Source organism: Rattus norvegicus, chromosome 18, assembly GCF_036323735.1.
Source record: "Rattus norvegicus strain BN/NHsdMcwi chromosome 18, GRCr8, whole genome shotgun sequence".
NCBI lineage: Eukaryota > Metazoa > Chordata > Mammalia > Rodentia > Muridae > Rattus > Rattus norvegicus.
This window is the reverse complement of record NC_086036.1, coordinates 26,653,857-26,677,531: the sequence shown is the minus strand read 5'-3', so window position 1 is coordinate 26,677,531 and position 23,675 is coordinate 26,653,857. Positions and strand designations below refer to the sequence as shown.

General features: G+C 43.5%; 1 protein-coding gene across 3 annotated transcripts in view; it reads right to left on the bottom strand.

The window, feature by feature from the left end:
* Kdm3b (lysine demethylase 3B) overlaps positions 1-22,528 on the bottom strand; it is a 55,811-nt gene extending 33,283 nt beyond the window's left edge. The window contains exons 1-6 of one of the 3 annotated variants that reach the window (XM_039097278.2): positions 21,546-22,528; positions 6,378-6,545; positions 5,122-5,235; positions 3,655-3,760; positions 2,541-2,665; positions 588-662 (exon numbers count right to left, since the gene is read on the bottom strand). In XM_039097278.2, the coding sequence (XP_038953206.1) occupies positions 588-662; positions 2,541-2,665; positions 3,655-3,760; positions 5,122-5,235; positions 6,378-6,545; positions 21,546-21,740 (783 nt within the window). In that variant the 5' untranslated portion in view covers positions 21,741-22,528. Of the gene's footprint in view, positions 1-587; positions 663-2,540; positions 2,666-3,654; positions 3,761-5,121; positions 5,236-6,377; positions 6,546-20,923; positions 21,501-21,545 lie in introns of those variants that run through there. The other 2 variants (NM_001427469.1, XM_039097277.2) reach the window with 2 other exon arrangements.
* Positions 22,529-23,675: the final 1,147 nt, after the last annotated feature.

The window sequence follows — 23,675 nt, the reverse complement described above, 5'->3', positions numbered from 1 at the left end:
CCACTGTGTATAGAGTACTGAACCGGGCATTTGTTTGATTTGATCTCACTACAAAATATAGAATTTCCAACTACCTTGGAGCTCAATGGGACCTGACTGGGGTTCAGAAAGACATAGCTTTTCCTTTATTTCCTATTATTAGCATTGTTCATTCCAGTTTTAACTATCTATTAAACTTGTCCTGGGATAATATAAGAAAGAGACTGTAGCTTTAATTAAAAGGGCTTGCTTAAACTAGGTCTCTTTCATAAGACATGTCCTCTCTCTCTCTTTTTTAAAGATTTATTTATTTATTTTATGTATATAACTGCACTGTCCTTGACACACCAGAAAAAGGCATCAGATCCAATTACAGATGGTTGTGAGCCACCATGTGGTTGCTGGGAATTGAACTCATGACCTTTGAAAGAGCAGCCAGTGCTCTCAACTACTGAGCCATCTCTCCAGCCTGACATATCCTCTCTTAACTAGACAGAATGGCAGAGCTCAACAGCTTAACGGTATCCATGGAAAACACAGATACAAGAAACCCACATAACAAAATAATAATACAAGCTCATGAATCTACGTAGACTCTATTACTATACCTCACTCTGTGGTGTCGAATTATCCATCAGCATCACATGGATGAGTCTGGGATCTACTGACTTGATCTCACCAGTCTATGTAGCAAGAAAGCAGAACACATGAAAAATAGGAAAAAAAGATTATTTAATTAATACCTTGACAACCAAAATATAATATTAGATATGTTCCTTAACAACACAGGTATTTATTTATTTTTAATTCCCTACAAGATGGAAACTTCCTAAGAAGAGTGATCTCCAATAACAGCACCGGAAACATCCAGAAGAGTGCAAACATTAGTATTTGCTAAGTTAATGAAGTAAAGAACTAACTGAGTTTAAGATCTAAGTGTATCTTTTGAGAAACATTCATTTACATTTCTATAGCTCTAAGCTAACAATCATTAAAAGAGATACTCAACTATTAAAGAAAAAATAACTTTAGGAGTGGGACAATGTGATCTAAGTACAAATTTATTGTATTTTCTTTGACCTAGCAACTTCACACTAAGGAACTGACTTACTTTTCATTATGTGCACATCTGTTTGTGTGTACATTAGTACAAATGGCCAGCAGAGAACGTGGGGTCCTTGTAACTGAGCTACAATTAGCTGTGAGCCACCTAAACAGGTGCCAGGCACCAAACTCAAGCACCGAGTGCTCTTTGCGGCTGAGGCGTCTTTCCTCCTCCCAACACCAAGGAGTTCATTCTTATAACAATCACATTCAAAAAATGTATTGTGCCTATGTACTATATCATACTAATCACTAATGTATAACTTATACAACTAATATAAATAACAATATACCATGGACATTGAAAAGGAAAACATGAGATTGATGTCCCCACTGTGGGAGTGGGTCCTTGGGGGAATGGTACACATAGGTATAATACTTGAAATTAAAAAAAAAAGTCTGTAGTGGGGACTGGAGCAAAGGAACAGCTCTGTGGGTAAGGACTGTTTCTCTTTCAGAGCAAAGGACCTGGGCTAACACTGGGTTTCCCCACTGCCCACATGGTAAATCATAACTGCCTGGAACTTCAGTTCAAGAACTCCTACTCTCTGCTGGCCTCTGTGGGCACAGCAGGCACACTGTGTCCACACATACATAATTTTTGCTCTTTTTTTCTCTTTAAGATCCAACTGCCTAAGCTTTTCGTGAACCAGTCTAACTCCATCTCAAGGATGAATGCCATTTTGTTATAAGGTCAGAAAAAGGTTATTTAGGTTTGCTGCAAAATTTCAGCTTGATTGTGTTTTAACCTGTTTCTGGAATTTGGCATGCTCCTCACCCTACAGAGTTGACTCTGATAATCTGGAACCTGCTCTGCTAAGTAATTTTGAAATCTTCAGCCAAGGTTCTACATAACCAAAACTCCTCTGGAAATTCCCGAATCCTTGGAAACCTCAAAGCCTTGCACTTTGTGGGGCTATATAAAACCCTAACTTCTCCTATGCTCAATGCTATCTGTTCAACCTCTCACTTTAGGGAGATAGCCCTGTGTGACCCAAAAAAAAAAAAAAAAAAAAAAAAAAGAAAGAAAGAAAGAAAGAAAGAAAGAAAGAAAGAAAGAAAGAAAGGAAAAAGGAAGGCTGCATAATTTTTTTTTTTCCAGAGCTGAGGACCGAACCCAGGGCTTGTGCTTGTCAAGCAAGTGCTCTACCACTGAGCTAAATCCCCAACCCCTTGACCAAAGAATTTGGGCAGTGGCCTTTAACCTCATTCGGTGGGATTAGCACTTTCAGAGCGCTGGCCCACATGTATGCACAGGCACACTCAGCTTACAAGCACTTTCAAAGACACTATCCCAAAGCTATGAAATCAATGGGGTTTTTGCATGTTTACCTCTAACTCAGCAATGAAGGAAACAGGAGGAAGTAGAATCCGGTCTTCCTGTGGGTCCTATGCTGAGGTAGTTATGTTCTCTGTCACTTTTAGTTATGCCTCTTACAGAATAAGTTATGCCTCACCTCACTTATAGACACTTCCATGAGCCGGCTGATTGAGTCCTGGCGGCTCACAACACCGCAGAGCCATGCCTCTTCTCCTTCTGGTTGGTAGACCTTGACTCTGTGGCCCTGAACACTATAGGGACCTAAAGGAGAGACCAATCAGAGCTGAATGTTTCGGGCTGAGCTCTAGTCCCTAACCCGAGATAAAAAGTTGGCATTGTCTGTGCAGAACTGAAGGGAGCAACTCTAGTTTTCCATACTTAGCATAAAAATAAAACACATTTTTTCTAATAAGTTTTATAAACTTCTATTTCTAAAGAATCTCCCAAGCCCAACTTTTTCTCAATCTTAAAAAAAAAAATTCTGAAAGGCCAGCCTAAACTTCAAAGCAAAGCAAAGCAAACCAGGCCACTAGACTGAATGTGCTATTAGGTAAAATGGCCATGGGAATGTAAGTGATCATTCATGATCTGCCACCTCCACTTGCGTATCTTTGGGGGGAAAGTTCAATTGATGCTGAAATGACTGGACCCAGGACTCTGTGCATTTTACAGACGCACCCACTTTATTACTGACGACTTCTAGCACATACCTCCCCCTTTCTTCTGCCATTAATGTACAATAGGCCTATGAACAGATTGCTTTATGAAAACACTTTGTTGGTATTAGCAAGCTTGTAGCTCTTGAAAACTTTGCATATGGTTAGTATAAATACCGCTTTCTCTAAAGGCAGTAACCTTGTAAACAGAGCTGAACATTCTGTTTAGTATGTGGTTAACTCCTTGATAAACACTTAAGAAAACACAACAAAACTTTTTGTTGTGAAATGCAGAAAGAGGAGCCGGGGTGCTGTATTTGTTGACTCTATTAACTAGTGGAAAACTGAGTAACTTCATAAGATGAATCCTCTATCCAGTGGGAGAAAGTCACATAGTAGAATTCCTAGGGTCTGAGTAAGAGCCTAATTTTTTTCAATTGGTTCTAGAACTATAGCTAACTACAGATAATCAAAAGTTTCCTCAAAAAAAAAGAAGCCCAGAGGAAATACTTAAAGTTGCACAGTGCTGTAGTCCACCAGCACTAACCACCCACCTGATCTGGAGTCCAAGGACAGAAAACCACTTGTTCTTACCTCGGCTGAAAATCTCTTGTAGTTTTTGGTCACTGACCAAAGCATTAACTGTTTCTCTTAATGCAGCATGTTCTAAAAGAATCTGGTTTTGAACATCTGTTCCCATCTGGTAGAAATAAAAGCAAACACCTGAATATTAAAACGAATGGTAATAAAACTTAACTAGATGAGAAAAATCATACACTAAAAAGCTCTTTAACACACACACGCACACATGCATACACAGGCGCGTGTGCACGCGTGCGCAGCATAGAGATAAATAACGTAAGGATTCTTCTTGATAAGAATAACAAAGAAGGGGTTGGGGATTTGGCTCAGTGGTAAGCCCTGGGTTCGGTCCCCAGCTCCAAAAAAAAGAATAACAAAGAACATAGTTTAGGAAATATTGGTCTCTCGGGGGCTGGAGAGATGGCTCAGCGGTTAAGAGCACCCGACTGCTCTTCCTGAGGTCATGAGTTCAATTCCCAGCAACCACATGATGGCTCACAACCATCTGTAAAGAGATCTGATGCCCTCTTCTGGTGTATCTGAAGACAGCTACAGTGTACTTATATATAATAAATGAATAAATAAAAAAAAAAAAAAAAAAAAAAGGAAATATTGGTCTCTCAATGCAAGAGTAAAATTGGGGGCTCAGTGGTCAAGAGCACTGACTGCTCTTCCAGAGGTCCTGAGTTCAATTCCCAGCAACCACATGGTGGCTCACAACCATCTGTAATGGGATCTGGTGCCCTCTTCTGGTGTCTGAAGACAGCAACTATGTACTTACATAAGAAAGAGTAAAATCTTTACAGTTTTAAACTTTCAGATAGCCCTTACGACAAGCATGTGCATGCAGTGCCCTCGGGGGTCAGAGGATGATATCAGATCCTCTGGAACTGGAGTCACTTCATGCTGTGAGAACTAGACGTCACTCTTTCCTACTCACCTGCCACTAAAGTGAATGGAAGCCCACTAGGGTCCAGCTATATGAGCTATATCAAAAGCCATCTTAGAGAAGCCTCTTTTCTATTGTGTATGCATATTTATTTTGTATGTTTGTACAAATGTGTGCAGGTTCCCTAGAGGCTGGCCAGAAGAGTGCACTTGTTCCCTTGTAGCTGGGGAACAGGCAGAAGCCTGAGGATGGACTTGATAGGAGCCAAAGGCAAGGTCTCCGGGAGAGCAACAAATACTCTTCAACTGCTGAAGCTCAGAAGCCATTTTTTTTTTCCTGAAGAAACCCTCAGAATCATGGTAGTTTTAAGTCCTGGGTGGCTTTAGAGTGTGTGGGGGAATATGTAGAAGAAAAAAAGAAGCTCCAGTCACTGAATGTACTTTTAAAGAAGCAGAAAACTTCAAAATGCACAAGGTGATTTATTAAACGAAGCAAAGCAATGCTAAAAGAAGAGAGTAAGCCCCATATGTGAATCAACAAGGAAGTTGCAGGAGGTAATCATGAGCCCAGGATTAGGTAGAGACAAGTACCTGGAACAAATGCAACCCATTCGCGTCTGACATGAAGCGAAGCTCTCGATCCACAAGGTATTCAACCGGCACCACAGATCCCAAACCCAGTTTATCCACTAGGGGGGTGAAAGTCTGTGAAGCACAATGACAGGACACTGATTAGAACTTGGAGATAAGTTGACAACTCAGTCTTTAGCTTCAGAGAAAGCACCCATCACTACTCTCTTCTCATCCCAATGGACAGACAAGCTCAAGAACAAGTCCTTGTGAACATTTTCAATGTAGCCTCTGCTCTCAAATGACCACAAGGAGCAAACCATAGGACAGTTTGTTCAATATTTTGGTTTGTTTGATTTTTGGGTCAGATCTCACCCTACAGATCAGGCCAGGATGGAACTGGAAGCAATCCTCCTTCCTCAGCCACCCAAATGCTGAAATCAGTGGTCTGAGCCACTACGAGTGGCCTTAGTGCTCTTGTGTCTAAAAAGGACGTGTGTAATAAATTGCCGCAAGGGACCTGACTAATCCTGCTGGGCTTGCTTCCTAAACTAAACTGTAAAAGTCTAGAGTGAGCAAGGTAGTAAAGGTGCGCTAGCCCACACCCATCCATAATCCTGGCACTTGGGAGGCAGAGGCAGGGAGATCTCTGAGTTCAAGACTAGCCTGGACTACAGAGTGAGTTCCAGGACAGCCAGGGCTACACAGAGAAACCCTGTCTAGAAAAACAAAACAAACAGCTTTTCTTCCAGAACTCAGAAAGAAAAGATCTGTTGAATTTTTGCGTTGGTAACTTTAGAAATAAAATCTGTTAAGGACACAGCCTGTAGATTTCACAATTTCTGAAGAGTAGTTATGAGTTTATATGAACACATAAGAAAAAAAGGTCAGAATCTTCCTATCCAGTAACAGTGATCCAGTCACTGCGTAGCAGGATATAGCTCCATGGTAGAGCCCTAGCCTAGTATGAAAATGGCCCCAGGAGGTCCGAGACTTGATACCCAACACCATAAAAACAAAGAAAATAGAACAACAAGAACAACAACAACAAGCCTTTTTGCAGATAAGAGACATGGCTCAATGAGAGGGTGCTTGCCTAATGTGTACAGTTGTGGGTTTAATCACCAGCACCTGTACTCCAACCCTGGAAGGCAGAAGCAGAGTAAGTTCAAGGCAAGCATGGAGTACAGAGATTTGGAAGCCAATCTGGAGAAAAGATCTCATCTACAACCCATCCAATAAAAGAGACAAGTAAAGATAAAATTAAAGCTACTTACCAGGGCTGGCCACTGTGCAACTGGGACTCGGGTGCCCTGCAGAAGGACCGGGTCCTTCCGGGGAGCCCAAACAAGTGAACCTTCCAGCAGAAGTGCAAGCACTTCTTCAGCATGAACCTTCACCCAGGCGTGCTGCTTCCAGTTACAGCCATCAAATTCTACAAAGATCTGCGGAAGTATTAAAGCCAGTTCAAATATCACATCTTATAATACATAAAAACAATTTTTCTGAGGTGCTTCGGACTAAGAAAATTTCTATAAACTTATTTCTAAGGTCATTTTTTTTATTGATATTTCTTTACTTAAATGATTAAAACAAAACAATGTATTTGGAGTATATGCCACAGGGTGCATGCATGTGGAGGTCAGAGGACAACCTGTGGAGATGCTCTCCTTCCACTGTGGGTCCCAGAGATAGAATCCAGGCTTGGAGGCCAGTGTCATTACCTGACATTTCACTGTGGCTTTTATTACACTCATTTACTTATTTTGCATGTATGTACAAGTGCCAGAATATCACATGGAGGGCAACTTGTAGAAATCACTTCTCTCCCTCCACAACGTGGATCACAGGAGACAGAGCTCAGGTCAACAGGCTTGACACAAGTGTGTTTTATCAGCTGAGCCACCTGACTGCTCCAACGTTTCCTTTTTTTAAAAAAAAAATTATTTTATGTATATGAATGAGTACACTGTAGCTATCTTCAGACACACCAGAAGAGGACACCAGATCCTATTATACATATGAGCCACCATGTGGTTGCTGGGAATTGAACTCAGGACCTCTGGAAGAGCAGTCCTGAAGTGGTCCTGAAGCTGAGCCATCCCTCCAGCCCCCAAATGTTTCCTTTTGTCAGACATGGTCTCAAATACCCCACACTGACTTCTGTTAGAATATGTGTGTTGTGGTTTGCCCTGGAGTTATCTGTATTTTGATGCTAATTCCACTCCCCCAAGTACAGCGGCCTAGTCATACTGTAGACTCAGGTGACTTCACCAGAACCTTCTCCCCATTGAATTTGTAAAGTACAGGTGAGGGCAGGTACAGGATAGGAGGCCTGTCATTGGAGGAAAAGGAAGGATGGGAGGGAGAGAAGTTTGAAGGAAGAGGAGACTGGAAGGGAAAAGAGGAGAGAGGAGGGAGTAGAGAAGGCGTGGCAGGACAATGGAGGCTGACCTAAAGATTCCGCTCTGTGTATTTACAGGTTGTCATTAATGTTAAGGGATGGATGGTACCCGGCTTGGTATGTTTAAGTGGGCAATTATATCTTATCAATTGGGTCAAAGATTATTGTCTTGTGTGTTCTTTTATGTGACGGTTTGAGTGTAGGAAAGTGTGTGGCGGCTGGAGACACCGGGCCACCTCGGAGTTGGGATATCTTGGGGCACTGTGGGCAAAGTAAGCGGGATAAAAGACACAAAACAAATACTTTTTAAAATTTTTTTATATTTTTACAACAACATATATGCACATGTTGTCCGCCACTCCTGGTTTTTTGTAGCACAGGGGTCCAACTCAGCTTTATGCATGCTAGGTGGAAAAATCATCATAAACTAACAAATGAGAGCTGGAAAGATGTTCAGTGGTTAAGAAGTCATACAGGGCTGGAGAAATTGCTCAATGGTTAGAGCACTGACTGCTCTTCCAGAGGTCCTGAGTTCAATTCCCAGCATCCACATCATAGTAGCTTACAACCATCTGTAATGGGATCCAATGCCCTCTTCTGGTGTGTCTGCAGACAGCTACAGTGTACTCATATACATACATACATACATACATACATACATACATACATACATAAAATGAAAGAAAGAAAGAAAAAAAAGAAACTCTCCCAGAGAACCTGGGTTCAGCTCCTAGTGCTGGGTTCACCTCCAGTTTCTAGGGACCTGGCACCCCCTCTCAATACACATGTGGTACATATACATACAAAAAGGTAAGCACTCATACAAATAAAAATAAAATGAACCTTAAAAAAAAATTCTGGGTATGGTGGTGCACTTAAAACCCAAAACTTTGCAGTCAGAGGTAGGTAGGTGTGAGGCCAGTTTGAAATACAAAGTGAGATCTCATCCTCCAAAACAAAAAACTCCAACCATGAAAGAAGATAAAGAATCAATGGTGGTTTACATTCGCTTCAGTAACCTTAAATCCCAATTCTAGAAATTCAAAATCAACAACAGTAAGGGATGGTGAGGGGGTCAGTGGGTAAAGGATGCTTGGTGAAGCATGTTTGACCTGCAGGGACATACTGGGTACTAGGAGAGAATCAATTCCAGCAAACTGTCCTCTGACCTCCACATAGGCATTTTGGCATACACACAAATCTTACCCCATACACAAATAAATGTCTTTAATCTTAGCACTTTGGAGACAGAAACAAGTGGATCTCCAAATTGGATTCCAGCCTGCTCTACATAGCAAGTTCCACACTAGCTAGCCAGGAATACAAACTGAGACATGTCTTAAGCCAAACAAACAATCTAAAATAAAATTTAAAAAATACTTCAATTCTGATTAACACTGGTAATAATTTGACTTCATGTCTGTCATGTAATCATCAGTTTTGATTCTGGCAGTCTCCCAGAAACTCTTTTACTATAACTGATAAGATTGTAGCCTGGAGGTGGTGACTGTTGGTGGCACACACCTCTAATCCCAGAACTCTGGAGGCAGAGACAGGAGGATCTCTGAGTTTGTGGCCAGCCTTGAGGACAGAATGAGTTCTAAGACAGCTAGGGCTACACAGAAAAACCGTGTCTTGAAATCATCAAAAACAAAACAAAAGAACAACAAACAAACAAACAAACAAAAAACACCAACAGAGAGGGGGTAGTGGGGAAGGAAAGAAAGGAGAAAATTGTGTTGTTCTTTTATTCACTAACTTGCCAGGTCCAAGAATATCAAAGTGTAAGATATCCAAGAGTGGGTGACAGGATGGTAAGCCTTAGTTCTGTAAGGGCAGCACTAGAGACCAGTGACACTGCGCTAGACGGGACAAGGCATCTGTCCAGCCTACAACAGTTTCACCCAACAACTATAGTTCAAAGACGAGGGAGGACGATGCCAACTGCTCCACAGAGACAAGCCGCATCCGTCCACTGACAAAGACTTTCTAGCTGGTAATATCACAGAGAAGCACCAAAGATCCACTGTTCTGGAGAAAGGGGGACGGCAAAAGCATGGCACAGAGGAATGAAGACAAAATGGAATCTGTCCTTAACTGACAGTTCCTTTTTTCTAAGATGTATTTCTCTCATTCTTAATTGTACTCGTGTGAGTACAGGCACACGGGAAGACAGAAGAGCTGGAGTGGTAGGCAGCTGTGGGGGACACCAAGCTTGGATCCACTCCCAGCGCAGTGCATGATTTCTACTGCTGAGCCATTTCTCTCACTATTTTTATGTGCCTACCTACCTACCTAACCTAACCTAACCTACCTACCTAACCTACCTACCTAACCTAACCTACCTACCTACCTACCCTACCTACCTAACCTATCTAACCTACCTACATAACCTACCTAACCTACGTACCTAACTAACTACCTAACCTACCTAACCTACCTACCTACCCTAACCTACCTAACCTACCCTACCTAACCTATCTACCTACCTAACCTACCTACCTACCTAACCTACCTACCTAACCTAACCTACATACCTAACCTACCTACCTAACTAACCTAACCTACCCAACTATCCTAACCTACCTAACTAACCTAGCCTATCTTTGGTTTTTTGAGATGGGGTCTCTCTATGCAGCCCTCCCTGGTTGGCCTCTGAGCGTTAGGATTAAAGGTGTGCATCCCCACCACCTCCCAGCGTGCCCCACCTCTTTTTATTTTCCATCTGTGTATCTTACCTGAATATGTCTGCACACCACGTGTATGTCTGGTACCACAGAGGCCTAAAGAGGGCAGCAGCTCCTCTGGAACTGACATCACGAATGGCTGATTCCCAACATGACTGTTGGGAATTGAATCTTGGTCCTCAGTGCTCTTAACCACTGAGCCATCTCTACAGAAAGCCCCACTCCCCTTTTATGATTTTCTTTAAATTTAATTTATTCATTTATTATATATAAGTACACTGTAGCTGTCTTCAGATACACCAGAAGAGGGCATCAGATCTCTTTACAGATGGTTGTGAGCCACCATGTGGTTGCTGGGAATTGAACTCAGGACCTCTGGAAGAGCAGTCAGCAGTCAGTGCTCCTAACTGCTGAGCCATCTCTCCAGTCCTTTTTTGTTTTTGTTTTTTTTTTTTTAAATAAGATTTTACTTTTTAAAAAAATGGGTGCCTTGGGGGTTGGGGATTTAGCTCAGTGGTAGAGCACTTGCCTAGCAAGCGCAAAGCCCTGGGTTCGGTCCCCAGCTCCGAAAAAAAGAAAAGAAAAAAAAAAGGGTGCCTTAAAAAAAAGGAAGTGTCTTAGTAGGATGTGGTGTCATCCCAGCAGTTGAAGGCAGGAGCTGGATGGTCTCTTTGAAAAGGCCAGCCTGATCAATCTACATACAGATCAGCTTCTGAGACAGCCAGGAATATTGCTCACAGAAACTGTCTGGAAAACAAAACAAAAACCAGGCAAACAAAGAGTAGGGGATGGTAGATGGGGTGTGAATGCAGCTCCCCTGGAGCTGAGCTTACTATACTCAGCTGTGAACAGCCAGTGTGGGCACCGAGAATGAACTCTGGTCCTCTGCAAGAGCAGCAAGTGCTCAACAGTGCACTGAGCAGTCAGTCTCTCCAGATCTCACTTTCTGTTTCGTTTTTTCCTTTTGGGGCTATAGAGATGGCTCAGTGGCTTTAAAACACTGTTTGCACGTCCAAAAAAACACTGGTTGCACTTCCAGAGGACCTAAGTTTAATTCCCAGCAACCACATGTCAGCTCACAATTGTTTGTAACTCCAGTACCAGAGGAATCTGACACCCTCACACATACATACAATGCAGGCAAAACACCAAAGCACATAAAATAAAAATAAAGTAAAAATCATAACGTGTGTATGTGCAAGTTCCTTGAGTGCAAGTGCGTGCCTACAGAGGATATCTAATCCCCTAGAGCAAGAGCATTTGATTGTGAGCCACCTGGTGTGGGAGCTAGGAACAGAACTCAGGTCCAAAACAAGAGGCTCTTTTTTTTTTTTTTTTTGGTTCTTTTTTTTGGAGCTGGGAACCGAACCCAGGGCCTTGCGCTTCCTAGGCAAGCGCTCTACCACTGAGCTAAATCCCCAACCCCGAACAAGAGGCTCTTAACCACTGAGCCATCTCTCCAGCCCCCTTTTTAGTTTTTTTCAGAGAGGGTTTTTCTGTGTAGCCCTGGCTATCTACTAACTGTAGACCAGGCAGGTCTTTAAGATATCTGCCGGGGTTGGGGATTTAGCTCAGTGGTAGAGCGCTTGCCTAGCAAGCGCAAGGCCCTGGGTTCGGTCCCCATCTCCGGAAAAAAAAAAAAGAACCAAAAAAAAAAAAAAAAAGATATCTGCCAGCCCCTGCCTCCGGTGTACTGAAAACTGGGCATCACCATACCCAGCTTAGCTTCCCTCATTTCTTCTAATGTACACTTGCATGTCTTTACCAAGTTATCAGTAGTTGTTATCAGCTGCTGAAAACTACTACACCCTCTCCTGTGTCATTTGCATTTGTTTTGAGACAAGGCCCCATGTGGCCTAGTTGTCTTAACCTTGGCCTTAACCTCACTACTTACTTGAGGCAGGCTTTATACATTATCTTCCTGAATCCGACCTTCTGAGTGCTGGGTTGCAGGTCTGAGTGCCAGCACATTCAGCTGTATGTTTGCTTATGTTTTATTCTTCTTTATCCATTTTTCATTTTAATATTTTATCTTTTGATGGATGCATTATTCTATTTAGTCATCCTTTTTGTTTTTACTTCCCAGCTAAGAAGTCCCTAGATGATTCTAAGGGTAGGTTGCTTGTTTTACAGAACTTCAAAGAACCATCATTCTCCTACTTTTAAAGTTAGCAAGGGAGATATCACAAAATAAATTTTGAAAAGACAATGCTACCTGGTAAAATAAATTCAGTTTACAATGAATCTTATAATTAGATGACTAAAATACAACAGATCCTGTGAAGTGTTACAGAGGAGGTATACCAGAGTTGTGGTACACTCACTTAATCCCAGCATTTGGGAGGCAGAGGCAGGTGAATTCAAGGCTAGCCTAGTCTACGAACAGCCAGACTAAACAGTGAAACCCTTTCTCAAAACAAAACAAAACAGTCACTAACTAAGTCAATCTGAGTTTTAGAAAGTGGTATCTACTTTCAGACTACTGTGAAACTCTCAAGACATGGGGATAAAAGAAAGTTGCAGATTATTTGAAGGCAGGTAGATACAAGTATGAGTGGGACAGAGTGGGTTCACATGACTTTTTTTATTTGTTCTGATATTTCATCCATGTATATAATACAGCCTAACTCCTCTCCCCAGACTTACTCTCCTAACCATCCCTATCACACCACACCACACCCCCCCCAGCAGTGTTTTCCAGATTCATGACTTTTGTGACCCTTTCATTTTAACCAGGGCCAGCCCTGTGACCTCTGGATTGGAACTATCTGGTGGAGCCTGGTGGGGTCACCAGTGGGTATACAATTGAAAGCCTAAGACTTTCAGCAGCCAACAACTAACAAAGAGTGTGTGTGGTCTATAAGCCTAAGCCCCTCATCCCTTTGCACCTGACTTCCGGTACAGACCAGAGCAAGTATCTGAGGCCTTGCCCTGGACCTTGTTACTTCACAACACTTCCCCCACTCTGTGCTTGCTTGGTTCCCCCAGTTCAGAGGGGAGTGGATAAACACATGTCTAGGGATGGACATCACCCTTATTCTCAGCACCTTGTGCAGCCATGAGTTTGTACATTCCCAGCAGTTCATTAGAGTGGTTTCTCCGACTAAGGCTGAGACAAGTAGTTATGGGTAGAAGACATAATTGTCGTCAGATTTTTTTTTCTCTTCAATGAGTGTGTTCACTTATTTACATAACCAATTTTTAAGGGAAAATTAAATTTGGCTTAGCCTTAAAAGATAAAACTTTTAAGGGAGTGAACTATAGGAAAGAAGATGAAAAAAATCAGTGAGACTATATGAATGTAAAGTATACTTGAGAATACTAGAGATAAGAATAAAAAGATAGGATGAGGGTGGGAGAAATGGCACAGTGGTTAGGAGTGTGTACTGCTCTTCCAGAGGACATGAGTTCAAATCCCAGCAAGTTGCTGGGTGGCTCACAACCATCTGTAATGAGATCTGCTGCCCTCTTCTGGTGTGTCTGAAGACAGCTACAATGTTCTTATACATAATAAATAAATCTTAAGGGAAAAAAAGAAAAACTGGGTTGATGATTTCAGAGGGTAAAGGAAATAAAACATTAATTGCTAAGATTCCTGAATTTCTCCTTCTAAATATGAATTATATACAATTTTACAAAACTGTAGGATCTGTGGACAGCTAAAGTGGGTGATGAAACAAGTCTACAGACTGCTATTTTTAAGTAAGTATTTTCTCTTTATAGTTTCTTTGAATTTTCAAGAGATATTTTTCATTCCCATCTAATACTGAGTATATTAAATGTAAGGTATTTGGGTGTAACAGGGATAATCTGAATAAAAATTCAAACATGTACAACATTCTGAGAAGCTGTGAAATCAAAGTTGGGTAAGGATCTGCACCCCAGCTCTCCCATGTCTTTACCTCAGCCTCTTTGACTCATTTCCCTTTGCCTATAAATAGAAAGAATAAGGGCCTCAAGGGATTGCCTTGGGATTAACCCTCATTCCCTAAGCAAGTTTGTATTACTTACTGGTCATGGTATAAATTGGGATTAGTTTTAAAAAAGCAAATGTTTATTTTATTTTTTGAGGCAGGGTCAAGTAGCCCTGGGTGGCCTTCAACTCCATCTGCAGCTAATAACGCCTTTAAGTGTCTGCTCCTCTAGCCTCTAGCCCCCTAGTTCTGGGAGCACTGGAGCATGCCACACCTATGTGGGGTTGAGGATGGAGCCCAGGGCTTCATGATGCCAGGCAATCACTCTATCAGTTTTAGCTACATCCCTAGTCCCAGAAAGTTCTGTTGCATGCAAGGTCAATATGTGGATAGTGAACTCACTAGCAGTGAGAGCTGACTGAACTTGAAATGACCCTTTTGGAGAAGCCAAGAGGAACAAAACAAAACTGGGCACGCCTTTAACCCCAGCACTTGGGAGGCAGAGGCAGGCGGATTTCTGAGATTTTTAAGCCAGTCTGGTATTTGGAGTTTCAGCCAGTCAAGTCTACATACAAAGACAATGTCTCAAAAGAGAGAAAAAAGAGAGAAGGGGAGGGCACATCAGAACCAGAAAGAAAAGGAAAATTTAAGCCCAGACTGGGCATACGGGTGCTTATCTGTGATCCCAATATCAGGAAGCCGGAGGGGAAGGCTGTTCAGGGGTCATCTGGGCTACATACCAAGGCTATCTCAAAAAGGAACAGGATTAAAGCACTGGGAGACAAAAGCATTAGGGAAAGAGAAAACCACAGAATGAGGGCTGCTTTCTATAAACATCTGTAAGACACACCCAGTCTTCCTGGTCTATTCTTCCCAAGGCAAAGATCCTTCTTATTGAGCAGATGAGGAGTCTCATCTCTATAGATATACCCTCTACTGTAAATTAATAACCCTGCATATGGATTTTCAAATCAGTCTCCAGAGAGTTTGGTTAGTGAGTCAGTCCCCTAGAGCCTCATTACCCATCACATCTCTAAAAATATGGAGCTTAAGGTCTTGGAAAACTCAGAGGCCACACCACGTGAGTCACAACTAACAATCAGGAAGGTTTTACCCATTTGCAGAACAAGAGTAAAGTAAAGAACACTTTAGCAGAGGGCATGATGGGCTTAGAAGGGCTTAAAAGTCACCAAAGTGTCAGAGGCAGTGGGAACTGAGGAGTGAATAACAGGTGTTAGTTAGGTGTGCTCAGACCTTAAAGCCAGTGTTAAATCACCAACAACAGAAAGAGTTTCTCATTTCCCATTCTGGGTCTATTTGTGAATGGAAAACTAAACCAGCAGAACAGCTAGAAGAATATAGAGTGCATACAAGTGGCCAGCAGACAAAGAGTTAATGACATGAATCTCTGATAAACAAAAAAACAAGAAAGATCTAGCTTGGTACCACACACCTATAACACCAGGCCAAGACCAGCCCAGGCTCTGACTGTAAAAACAAAAGCAAAACCTAGCCAGGCAGGCACAGGTCGGTTGAAGCAGGTCAGCTCCAGGCCAGCTGAGACTTGGTGAGAGAGTCTAGAAGGAGCCCACCCCACCCCACACAAGTGCACAAAGGGAGGGAAGCTGTGATGCTGTGCTAAGGGGGATGAGATGGTCGCTGCAAGGAGGGGGCAGGCTCGCTCTAAACTCTAAAAAATGGAGTGCAGAGAAGGCAGAACACACCTGGTATCTATCCCAGCACCTGGGATGCTAAGGAAAGGGCTTCTCAGATTCCAGGATACCCTGGGCAGCCTGGTAAGATCCTTGGCAGTCTTCTTTTGTGGGCCTACAGTGCACTATAGTTCTGACTGGCCTGAATTCTCCCTCCTCCGGCCTGGAGCAATTCACCACTACACCACACCAGGCAAAAGAAATGTTCTTTAAAAATGAACAAGGGTAAAAAAAATGAACAAGGGTGCTGGAGAGATGGCTCAGCATTTAAGGCCACTGACTGCTTCTGAGTTCAATTCCCAGCAACCACATGGTGGCTCACAACCTTCTGTAATGGGATTTGATGCCCTCTTCTGGTGTATCTGAAGGCAGGAACAGTGTACTCAACACATAAGGTAAATTAAAAAAAAAATTCTAAAAAGAGAAAAGGGGTCATTTAGAAGAAATATATTAAAAAAAAAACCAAGAGTGGTGGTCCCAGAACTCAAGGCAGCGGAATCTTTGAGCTCTAGCATGGTCTACACAATCAAGTTACATCCTGAATCCTTGTCCAAAAAAAGAGTAGATCTGGAGTTAACATGATAGGCATTCTTAAAGGGGACCCAACTAAACAGTCTATATTCTTATTAAATGAGAAGAACCTTGTTGCACTTAAAGCTACACTCCAAAATGTTGGGAAATAGAGGCACGAATCTCCTCACCCAGTTTATCTAAAACTCTCTAATCTAGGTGTGGTGGCCACACCTGTATTCAGAATATTTACAAGGCTAAGGCAGGAGGATCTCTAACTTCAAAACCAGCCTCATCTACATATCAAGTTCCAGACCAAGGATGAAAAACAGTAGGGGGTGGGAAAGATGAATACACTTTCAAGCCCCAAGGACGACTCGCAGATAGGAATCACAAGGAACTAGCCAGAACGAGGCTAGACTATGTATCACAAAGGGATTACTTAGAGCAATTCTTACCCTGAAACAGGAAAGATTAAAAATTAAAACATTGGGTTGGGGATTTAGCTCAGGGGTAGAGCACTTGCCTAGCAAGCCCAAGGCCCTGGGTTCGGTCCCCAGCTCCGAAAAAAAGAAAAAAGAAAAAAAAAATTAAAACATTAAGGCAGACACACTTTCCAATGCTACCTTTACAGCACCATTTAACCCCACAGTGCTGTGGCAATAAAGCTTTAGCTAATAAAAATGGTGATGCCACAACTCATTAGTAGGAAAAAAGGGTAGACTGCCTATTTTATATCCAATGAAAAAAATATCAGGTGAATGGCAGATCCAAAGATTAACAGAAGCAGGGAGTACTGGAGAATGACTTTAATACTAACTAGCACTTAAGTTCACCAGCCTGGTTTACCTAATGAGTTCCAAGCATACCACTGAAACATGGGGGGAATGTCTCAAAAAAGAAAATGAGGGGAAAAAAGATTAAAATGAAAATATTAAGAATAATTGTAAAATCTTAAGGGTTAGAAAGTTCTTTCTAAGCAAGACAGTGTGTGTGTATGTGTGTGTGTGTGTGTGTGTGTGTGTGTGTGTGAGTGTGAGAGAGAGAGAGACAGACAGACGACAGACACTGAGTGGGGGAGGGAGAGAAAAATGGAGAGAGGGAAAGAGAGGTGGGTGGGGTGGGGAGCCAGGTGGTGGTGGCACAAGCCTTTAACCCCAGTATAAACTAAGGAGGCAGAAAGAGGTAGATCTCTGTGTTCGAGGCCAGTCTGGTCTACAGAGTTCCAGAACAGCCAGGGCTACACAGAGAAACCGGTCTCAAAACAAAACAAAACAAAACAAAACAAAACAAAAAAAACCAAACAAACAAAAAAAAAAAACAAAAAAAACCCCCAACCTAACCAATATACTAGAAGGGTTAATAACAATATGAAGAGAAAAACACAGCTCATTTGTCAAGTAAGGGAAAGATGTATAAATAGGACAGAAGCAAAGAGATGAAACACATCCAGAAAGAGACCAGCAGTCATGAAAACGTTAGATACTGTTTCTCACTGCCTAGACTGGCAACAACAATAGACTGATGATGTCTTTGACAGAGAAGGAAAGTAAGACCTCCACCACTGTTGGTGACTGGAAAACATCCATGCATTACTTAATAAAAGTACACACATTGCACCTGACAATCTCACTCTTGGATGCCTATAATCACAAAAGAAACCTGGATCACAAAACTAAATCACAAGAATATACAAAAGACATGTTAGAATATTCCCTATTCCTCCAGAAAAAACAAAGACAAAAAAATTAAATAAAGTGGATTCTACCAAGAGAAATAAGAATAAATCAGTAAATAATGGCACACCCATTCTGTGAAGTATGAAGTAATTATTAAAAATGATAAAGATTTGGGAGTGTTTGCCTAGCATGTGTAAATCCCCTGGGAGGGTTGAGAATTGGGAAGAGTTTACAATATATATAGCTATTATGTCCATGATATATAATGTTCAACTAAATAAAGCAGGGCTGGAGAGGCAGCTTAGTGGCTAGGACCACTGGCTGCTCTTGCAAAGGACCCCGTTCTGTTTCCAGTACCCACATGGTGGCCCACAGCTGTCTATAATTACAGTTCCAGAAGATCGTGCACCCTCTTCTGACCTCAGGCACCAGGCCTGCACTGCTGTATATGTACATATGCAGGCAAAGACACTCATTTAAAGAAAGTAAAATAGGCTTGTTTGGTTTTAGAGCTGCTGGCAAATACTGTGTATTGAGCCAGCGTCTGTTTAAATGTGTGCAGAGAATAATTTCCCAGGTGTGCACCCACCCCAGTGTCAGTCTCTACAGCAGGACTTGTGCACAGAGACACCCCCTCCCAACTGATCCAACCCTATTTTTGTCCTCATTTTTTTTTTTGTAAGTAGAAGTTATTTTTTATAGGAAAAAAAATCATATTCTTCCTTGGTAAGTTGAAGCTGGCAGGGTGAAAATACACTGCTCTCAGGGCTACAACTGACATTCTGTAAATAGTTTTACTATCATAACCAAGAGAACAATCCATGGTATTTTTGTCTATGTGTCTATTACCCCTATATATGTAATAATCTCAAAAGACTCTGGGACTTACATGGACCAATAGTGACTTAGGAACTCAAATTGTACAACTAGATTAGAAAATAAAATAAATGCAAAAATTCAATAATCTTGCAACATAACTTAAAAAACAAAACACATATTTTGAAAGACAAAGTCAACAGTCTGAAAAAGGGGAAAATTGCATTTGTATCCGGCTAAAAATCAGTAGCTGCTTGTCAAAGGGAAGCTCACTGGAGAAGACACCCACTCTTAAGACCCTCAAGAACAAAATTTCCAAGAAATGGAGTATTGATTTTCTTTTTTTTTTCACATCACTTCTTAAAGCAGCATACGACATTAATAATGAAATTAAAAAAAAACAGGTTCATTAAATGTATAACTAGTATACTCTTAAATATTTCTGGGTCAACAAGTATTTAGAAAGAGGGTATTAATGGAGCCTAAAATTGAGCAATGTGTTTTCAATCACTTGAGAAACTCATTCATCCAACCCTCAATTACTCATCCTTAACAGGGGGCGCCCTGCTATGCATTACTCAAAACTAAGCACGCCTGAAAACCTCTTAAACATGACTGAAAGAAAATCTGCCCAATCACCGGCCAGCAGCTGGCAAACTCCACCCTTGAGTACAGGAAGAACACTTTTGATTGGAAGACAGTTGTGTTTACTACAATGTGGTGCAAATTGGAAAGGTCCACATGCCCAGAGTCCAAGGCATTCTCGTCAATGAAAACGGAAAACAGGCCGGCAAATTCAGATCCCTCGCTAGTCACTGCCATTAAAAGAACCTCAGAACAGTTCTGCAAGATGGCTTTAAAAAAACCTTAAAGGCCCAGACTTTTGTTGTGACTTTTCTTATATATGTGCCTGGATAAAAGTACAGGGCAAGAACAAATGTACCCAACCCGAAGTTACCTTTACTTCTGTACTCACATTGCATCATACAAGACCTCAATACATTTCCCAAGAACCCCTGCAAGTTTTTAAAGGGTTAGGGAAGACCCACTTCCTACTGGTCAAGAGGTAAACTTATTGAGAACTTAGCCCTAGTAGGTGTCCAACACTATGTGAACTTCAAAACCCTCTGCCCTCAGGGAGACCAACACCACCAAAGTGAATGGGTAGCCATTTCAGGTGCATAGCTCATTAGCTCAACTCATCTGATAGTGGAAACATGGAAACAACTATTCAAAGAATTGGGAAGTAACTCCCAGTCTAGAAGCTGGAATGACAAAGCCTCAGGTCAGAGTATGCTCATATGGGTGGATCTGAAGGGTTTGCTCTGGAGGGTGAATTTGTTAATCTGAAAGAAACCGCCTTGATCTGAACACAAGGGCAAAGTAATTTGGAGTCAAACTCCATTTTACTACATCCTGAACCCCTTATATCTGCGGCATCTTTTAAAAAATTCACTTCACTAAAGCTTCATAAATACCCTTAACAGGCCTTCGTCATACACCCCGGAGAATGAGCCAAGAAAGTCAATTGAAGCAGGGGAGGTAAACTTGATCCAGGGAACAAGTCGTAAAACAAACACCCCAAAGACTGCTGATCAGACAGTCCAGAGAAACCAGCAGCACGCAACTACATTAATCCTAAATCTCACAAAATACGTTTCTGTTTAGTGAATAAAATGTCTACTGAATTCAGTTCATCAAGAATATTCACTTTCTGCTTACTGATCTATAGATAATCCCAAAACACCCTTCCCGCCCTGTTTTTCATAGCTCTATTTCACCAGAGAAGCTAGAGCCGCTATCAGAATGAGGAGAACATAAGAGGCCTGGCAAAATTCAAAGGTAGCATTTTGCCGCCACATTAACAACAACAACAAAAAGCTCAGGACCTCGAATGCTAGTTAACTTCTTACCGAGCAACTTTCACCACAAAATATAACGAGGCAAGCGTCCAAACCCTAATACAAAGTTTCAAAGCAAAAGCTCTCAAGGTTAGTTAGGGGAGTAACCAAGTTAGAAGCCAAAAGCACCACTCAGCAGCCTCATTAGGCTAGCACAGACCTCAAACTTAGCAAAAAGCTAAAACTGCAGCTCCTGTTACCTCGAAGCGCCAAAGAAAAGGGCGTTCGAAATCAGACCACAGAACTGGTCTTTCTGGGGATCGTCAGGCCGAGCACTGCTCCAACAAGAAGGAAGTAAGTGCCAGATTAGAAAAAAAAGAGCCCCGAGCAGCTTTAACTGCAGCCTCAGTGCCTCCCGCAACTGCCCACATTCCGGCCGCTCTGAGAGCTCCAGGAGGAGGGGAACCCGGAGCGAGTCCCCCAAGACGGCCTGGGGATCACAGTCCGCGTCTTCTAGCCGAATTTTGAGGGACCCGGGAACCCAGGGTTCGAGAGCCTGCTCCGAGGGCGTGTAGGGGGTGGGGGGGTTCGCGGAGCAGGGTCGCCCAGGAGGCGGGGCCTGCCGGCTAGAAGCAGCAGCAGCAGCTCTTCGCACCCCGGCCGCCCCCCAGGAGAAACTGGGGCGCGCACCCCGACGCGGAAGCAACGCCGGCCAGAGCCCGAATGCCCGGGCGCCCAGGTGCCGGCGGGGGGCGCTCAGGAGAGCCGGGGGCGCGGAACTGGGTCACCCCCGCCTCACCACCCCCTCACAAAGGCCCCCGGGGAGGCCGCCCACAGGCCCCGCAGCCCCGGCCTCGCGTGCCCGCCTCGGCCGCCACTCACCGCTAGGTCCTGGGGCACCGCCCCGCTCATGGCCCGCACCGTGCCGGCCCTCCAGGCCCGAGTGCGCAGCGCAGGCCCAGGATCTCCGCTCACCGCCGCCGCCGCCGTGGGGGCCGAGGCCGAAGCTGAGGCCGTAGGGTCCGCGAACAGAAGCAACAGCCGCTTGCCCACCGGGGAGGCCGCCGCGTCCGCCATCGCCAGGGCCGGACGGACCCGCGCTCCCGCCCGCCGCCTCCCACCACCTCCGCCGCCAAGCGCCCGATCCACCCGCAAGGCCTCCCTCCGCACCACCCGCGGCCGCCGCTCCCCCCCACCCCCCCCAACAGCCACCACCAACCACCGGCGCCGCGCAGCGCCCCCCGTGGCCGGGAGCGGAGGCACAGCCAGGGCGGCGCACAGCGCCCCCAGCGCTCCGGAGCTGGGGAGCAGCTCTCAGCCCCTCGCAGCGCTCCGCCCTAACCTCCCCGGGGCCTGCAGTGCCCCCTGCGATCCGGAGGGGAATTGCAATTTCCGCTGGGGGGCGGGAAGGTGGGCGGGTTCTCATCGCCCTTCCCTCCAGTCCCACCATCCCTAGTCCCAGTCTTTCTTCAAGTGGTCCTGTGTTGAGTTTAAGCTTGCTCTCCTCAGACATCACCAAAGATTTTTAAGAAGGTGGGGAGAGGATGCAAGGTACCTAGAAGATGGATGTGTTGAGCGAAAACTACTAACCCCAATAAAAGAGTGAACTACCCTAAAACGAGTTACCCACCCTGGATATTTTAGGAAATATCCACCCCATTGTTCCATATGAGACATTATCTTCCTTCTCCTTGGCCCATCAGTAATTCAGTACTGGATAGGTTCCTTTCCCATTGACCAATGCTTAACATCCATTGGATGAGATTATGGTGATTTCCATTGGCTAAAGACCAACAATGTGCTTTTAACATCATCTTAGTGTTTCTGCCTTGAACCTTCTTCCCTTTTCTAATGGGCCATCTTTACTGGGTTTTGAAGATTTATTTTAGCTATTGTGTGGCACATGTTCTTAACCCCAGCAGAGGCAGGAAGATCTCTTCGAGTTTGAAGCCAACCTGATCTAGGAAGATTTAGGCCAACCAGGGGTGACAGAGTGACAGCCTGTCTCAAAAAACAACACACACAAACAAAAACCCCTTTTACTTACATGCTGTCTCTTAAATATTTCCCCTGCCTGGTGTGTGTGTGTGTGTGTGTGTGTGTGTGTGTGTGTGTGTGTGTGTGTGTGTGTGTGTGTGTGTGCGCGCGCGCGCGCGCGCGCGCACGCGCCCCCGACTGTGGAGGCCACTAGAGGGTGCTAGATCCCTGGAACTGGAGTTTTAAAACAGTTGTCATGTGGTGCTGAGAGCTAAACCCAGATCCTCTGCAAGAACAATCCAGCAAGTTCGCTTAACATCTGTGCCGCCTCTCTAGCACATCTTTCAATGTTATTAAGCTCAGATGTTACTCAACTTGTAGGGAAATGGGAAGGACACCTGATTTGGTAGCATTTCATTTTGCCATGGAAATTACGGCATTGCAGGCAAAGAAAGCACAGTCCATGGATTAGAATTATTTCAGGTGTGAGATACTCTTCATTCCCATTAGAAAAGGAGGGGATATAGGGGGAAGTTGCTGACTTTTGGCTATGCTAATTCACAGTATGCAGTAGAGACCTTCCAGCATTTAATGTTGGTGATGCTAGCCTACCTTCTATCTAACAGTCTCTTGAATGCACAGACTAAGGCTATACAAGCCAGAGACAAGGTCTAGTAATAAACCAGGACTGTTGCTGTAAAAGGGGCTAGTTCTTCCATGAGCCCAAAGCTTCTGTGACTACCTAGTCATCTCCTTTTCCATAACCTTGTTTGTACCTTTGACCTTCTTTTCAAGTAAACACTGGGATGGGAGACACCAACCACCAACTTTATATCTAGAGAAGTCTTCCTAACACCAGCCTTGTGGAACTCTCCAAGGAAACAAAAGCTCCATCCCTATGCTTTGCAACTGTTAAAAGGGGAGATGGGGGAGTGGGGGGGAGGTGGGAGTGTCTCAGTCTATGCCTCAGACTGGCCTGGAATTCAGTACGTAAACCAGTCTGCTTCTGGGATTAAAAGCATGCCCCAGCCCCTT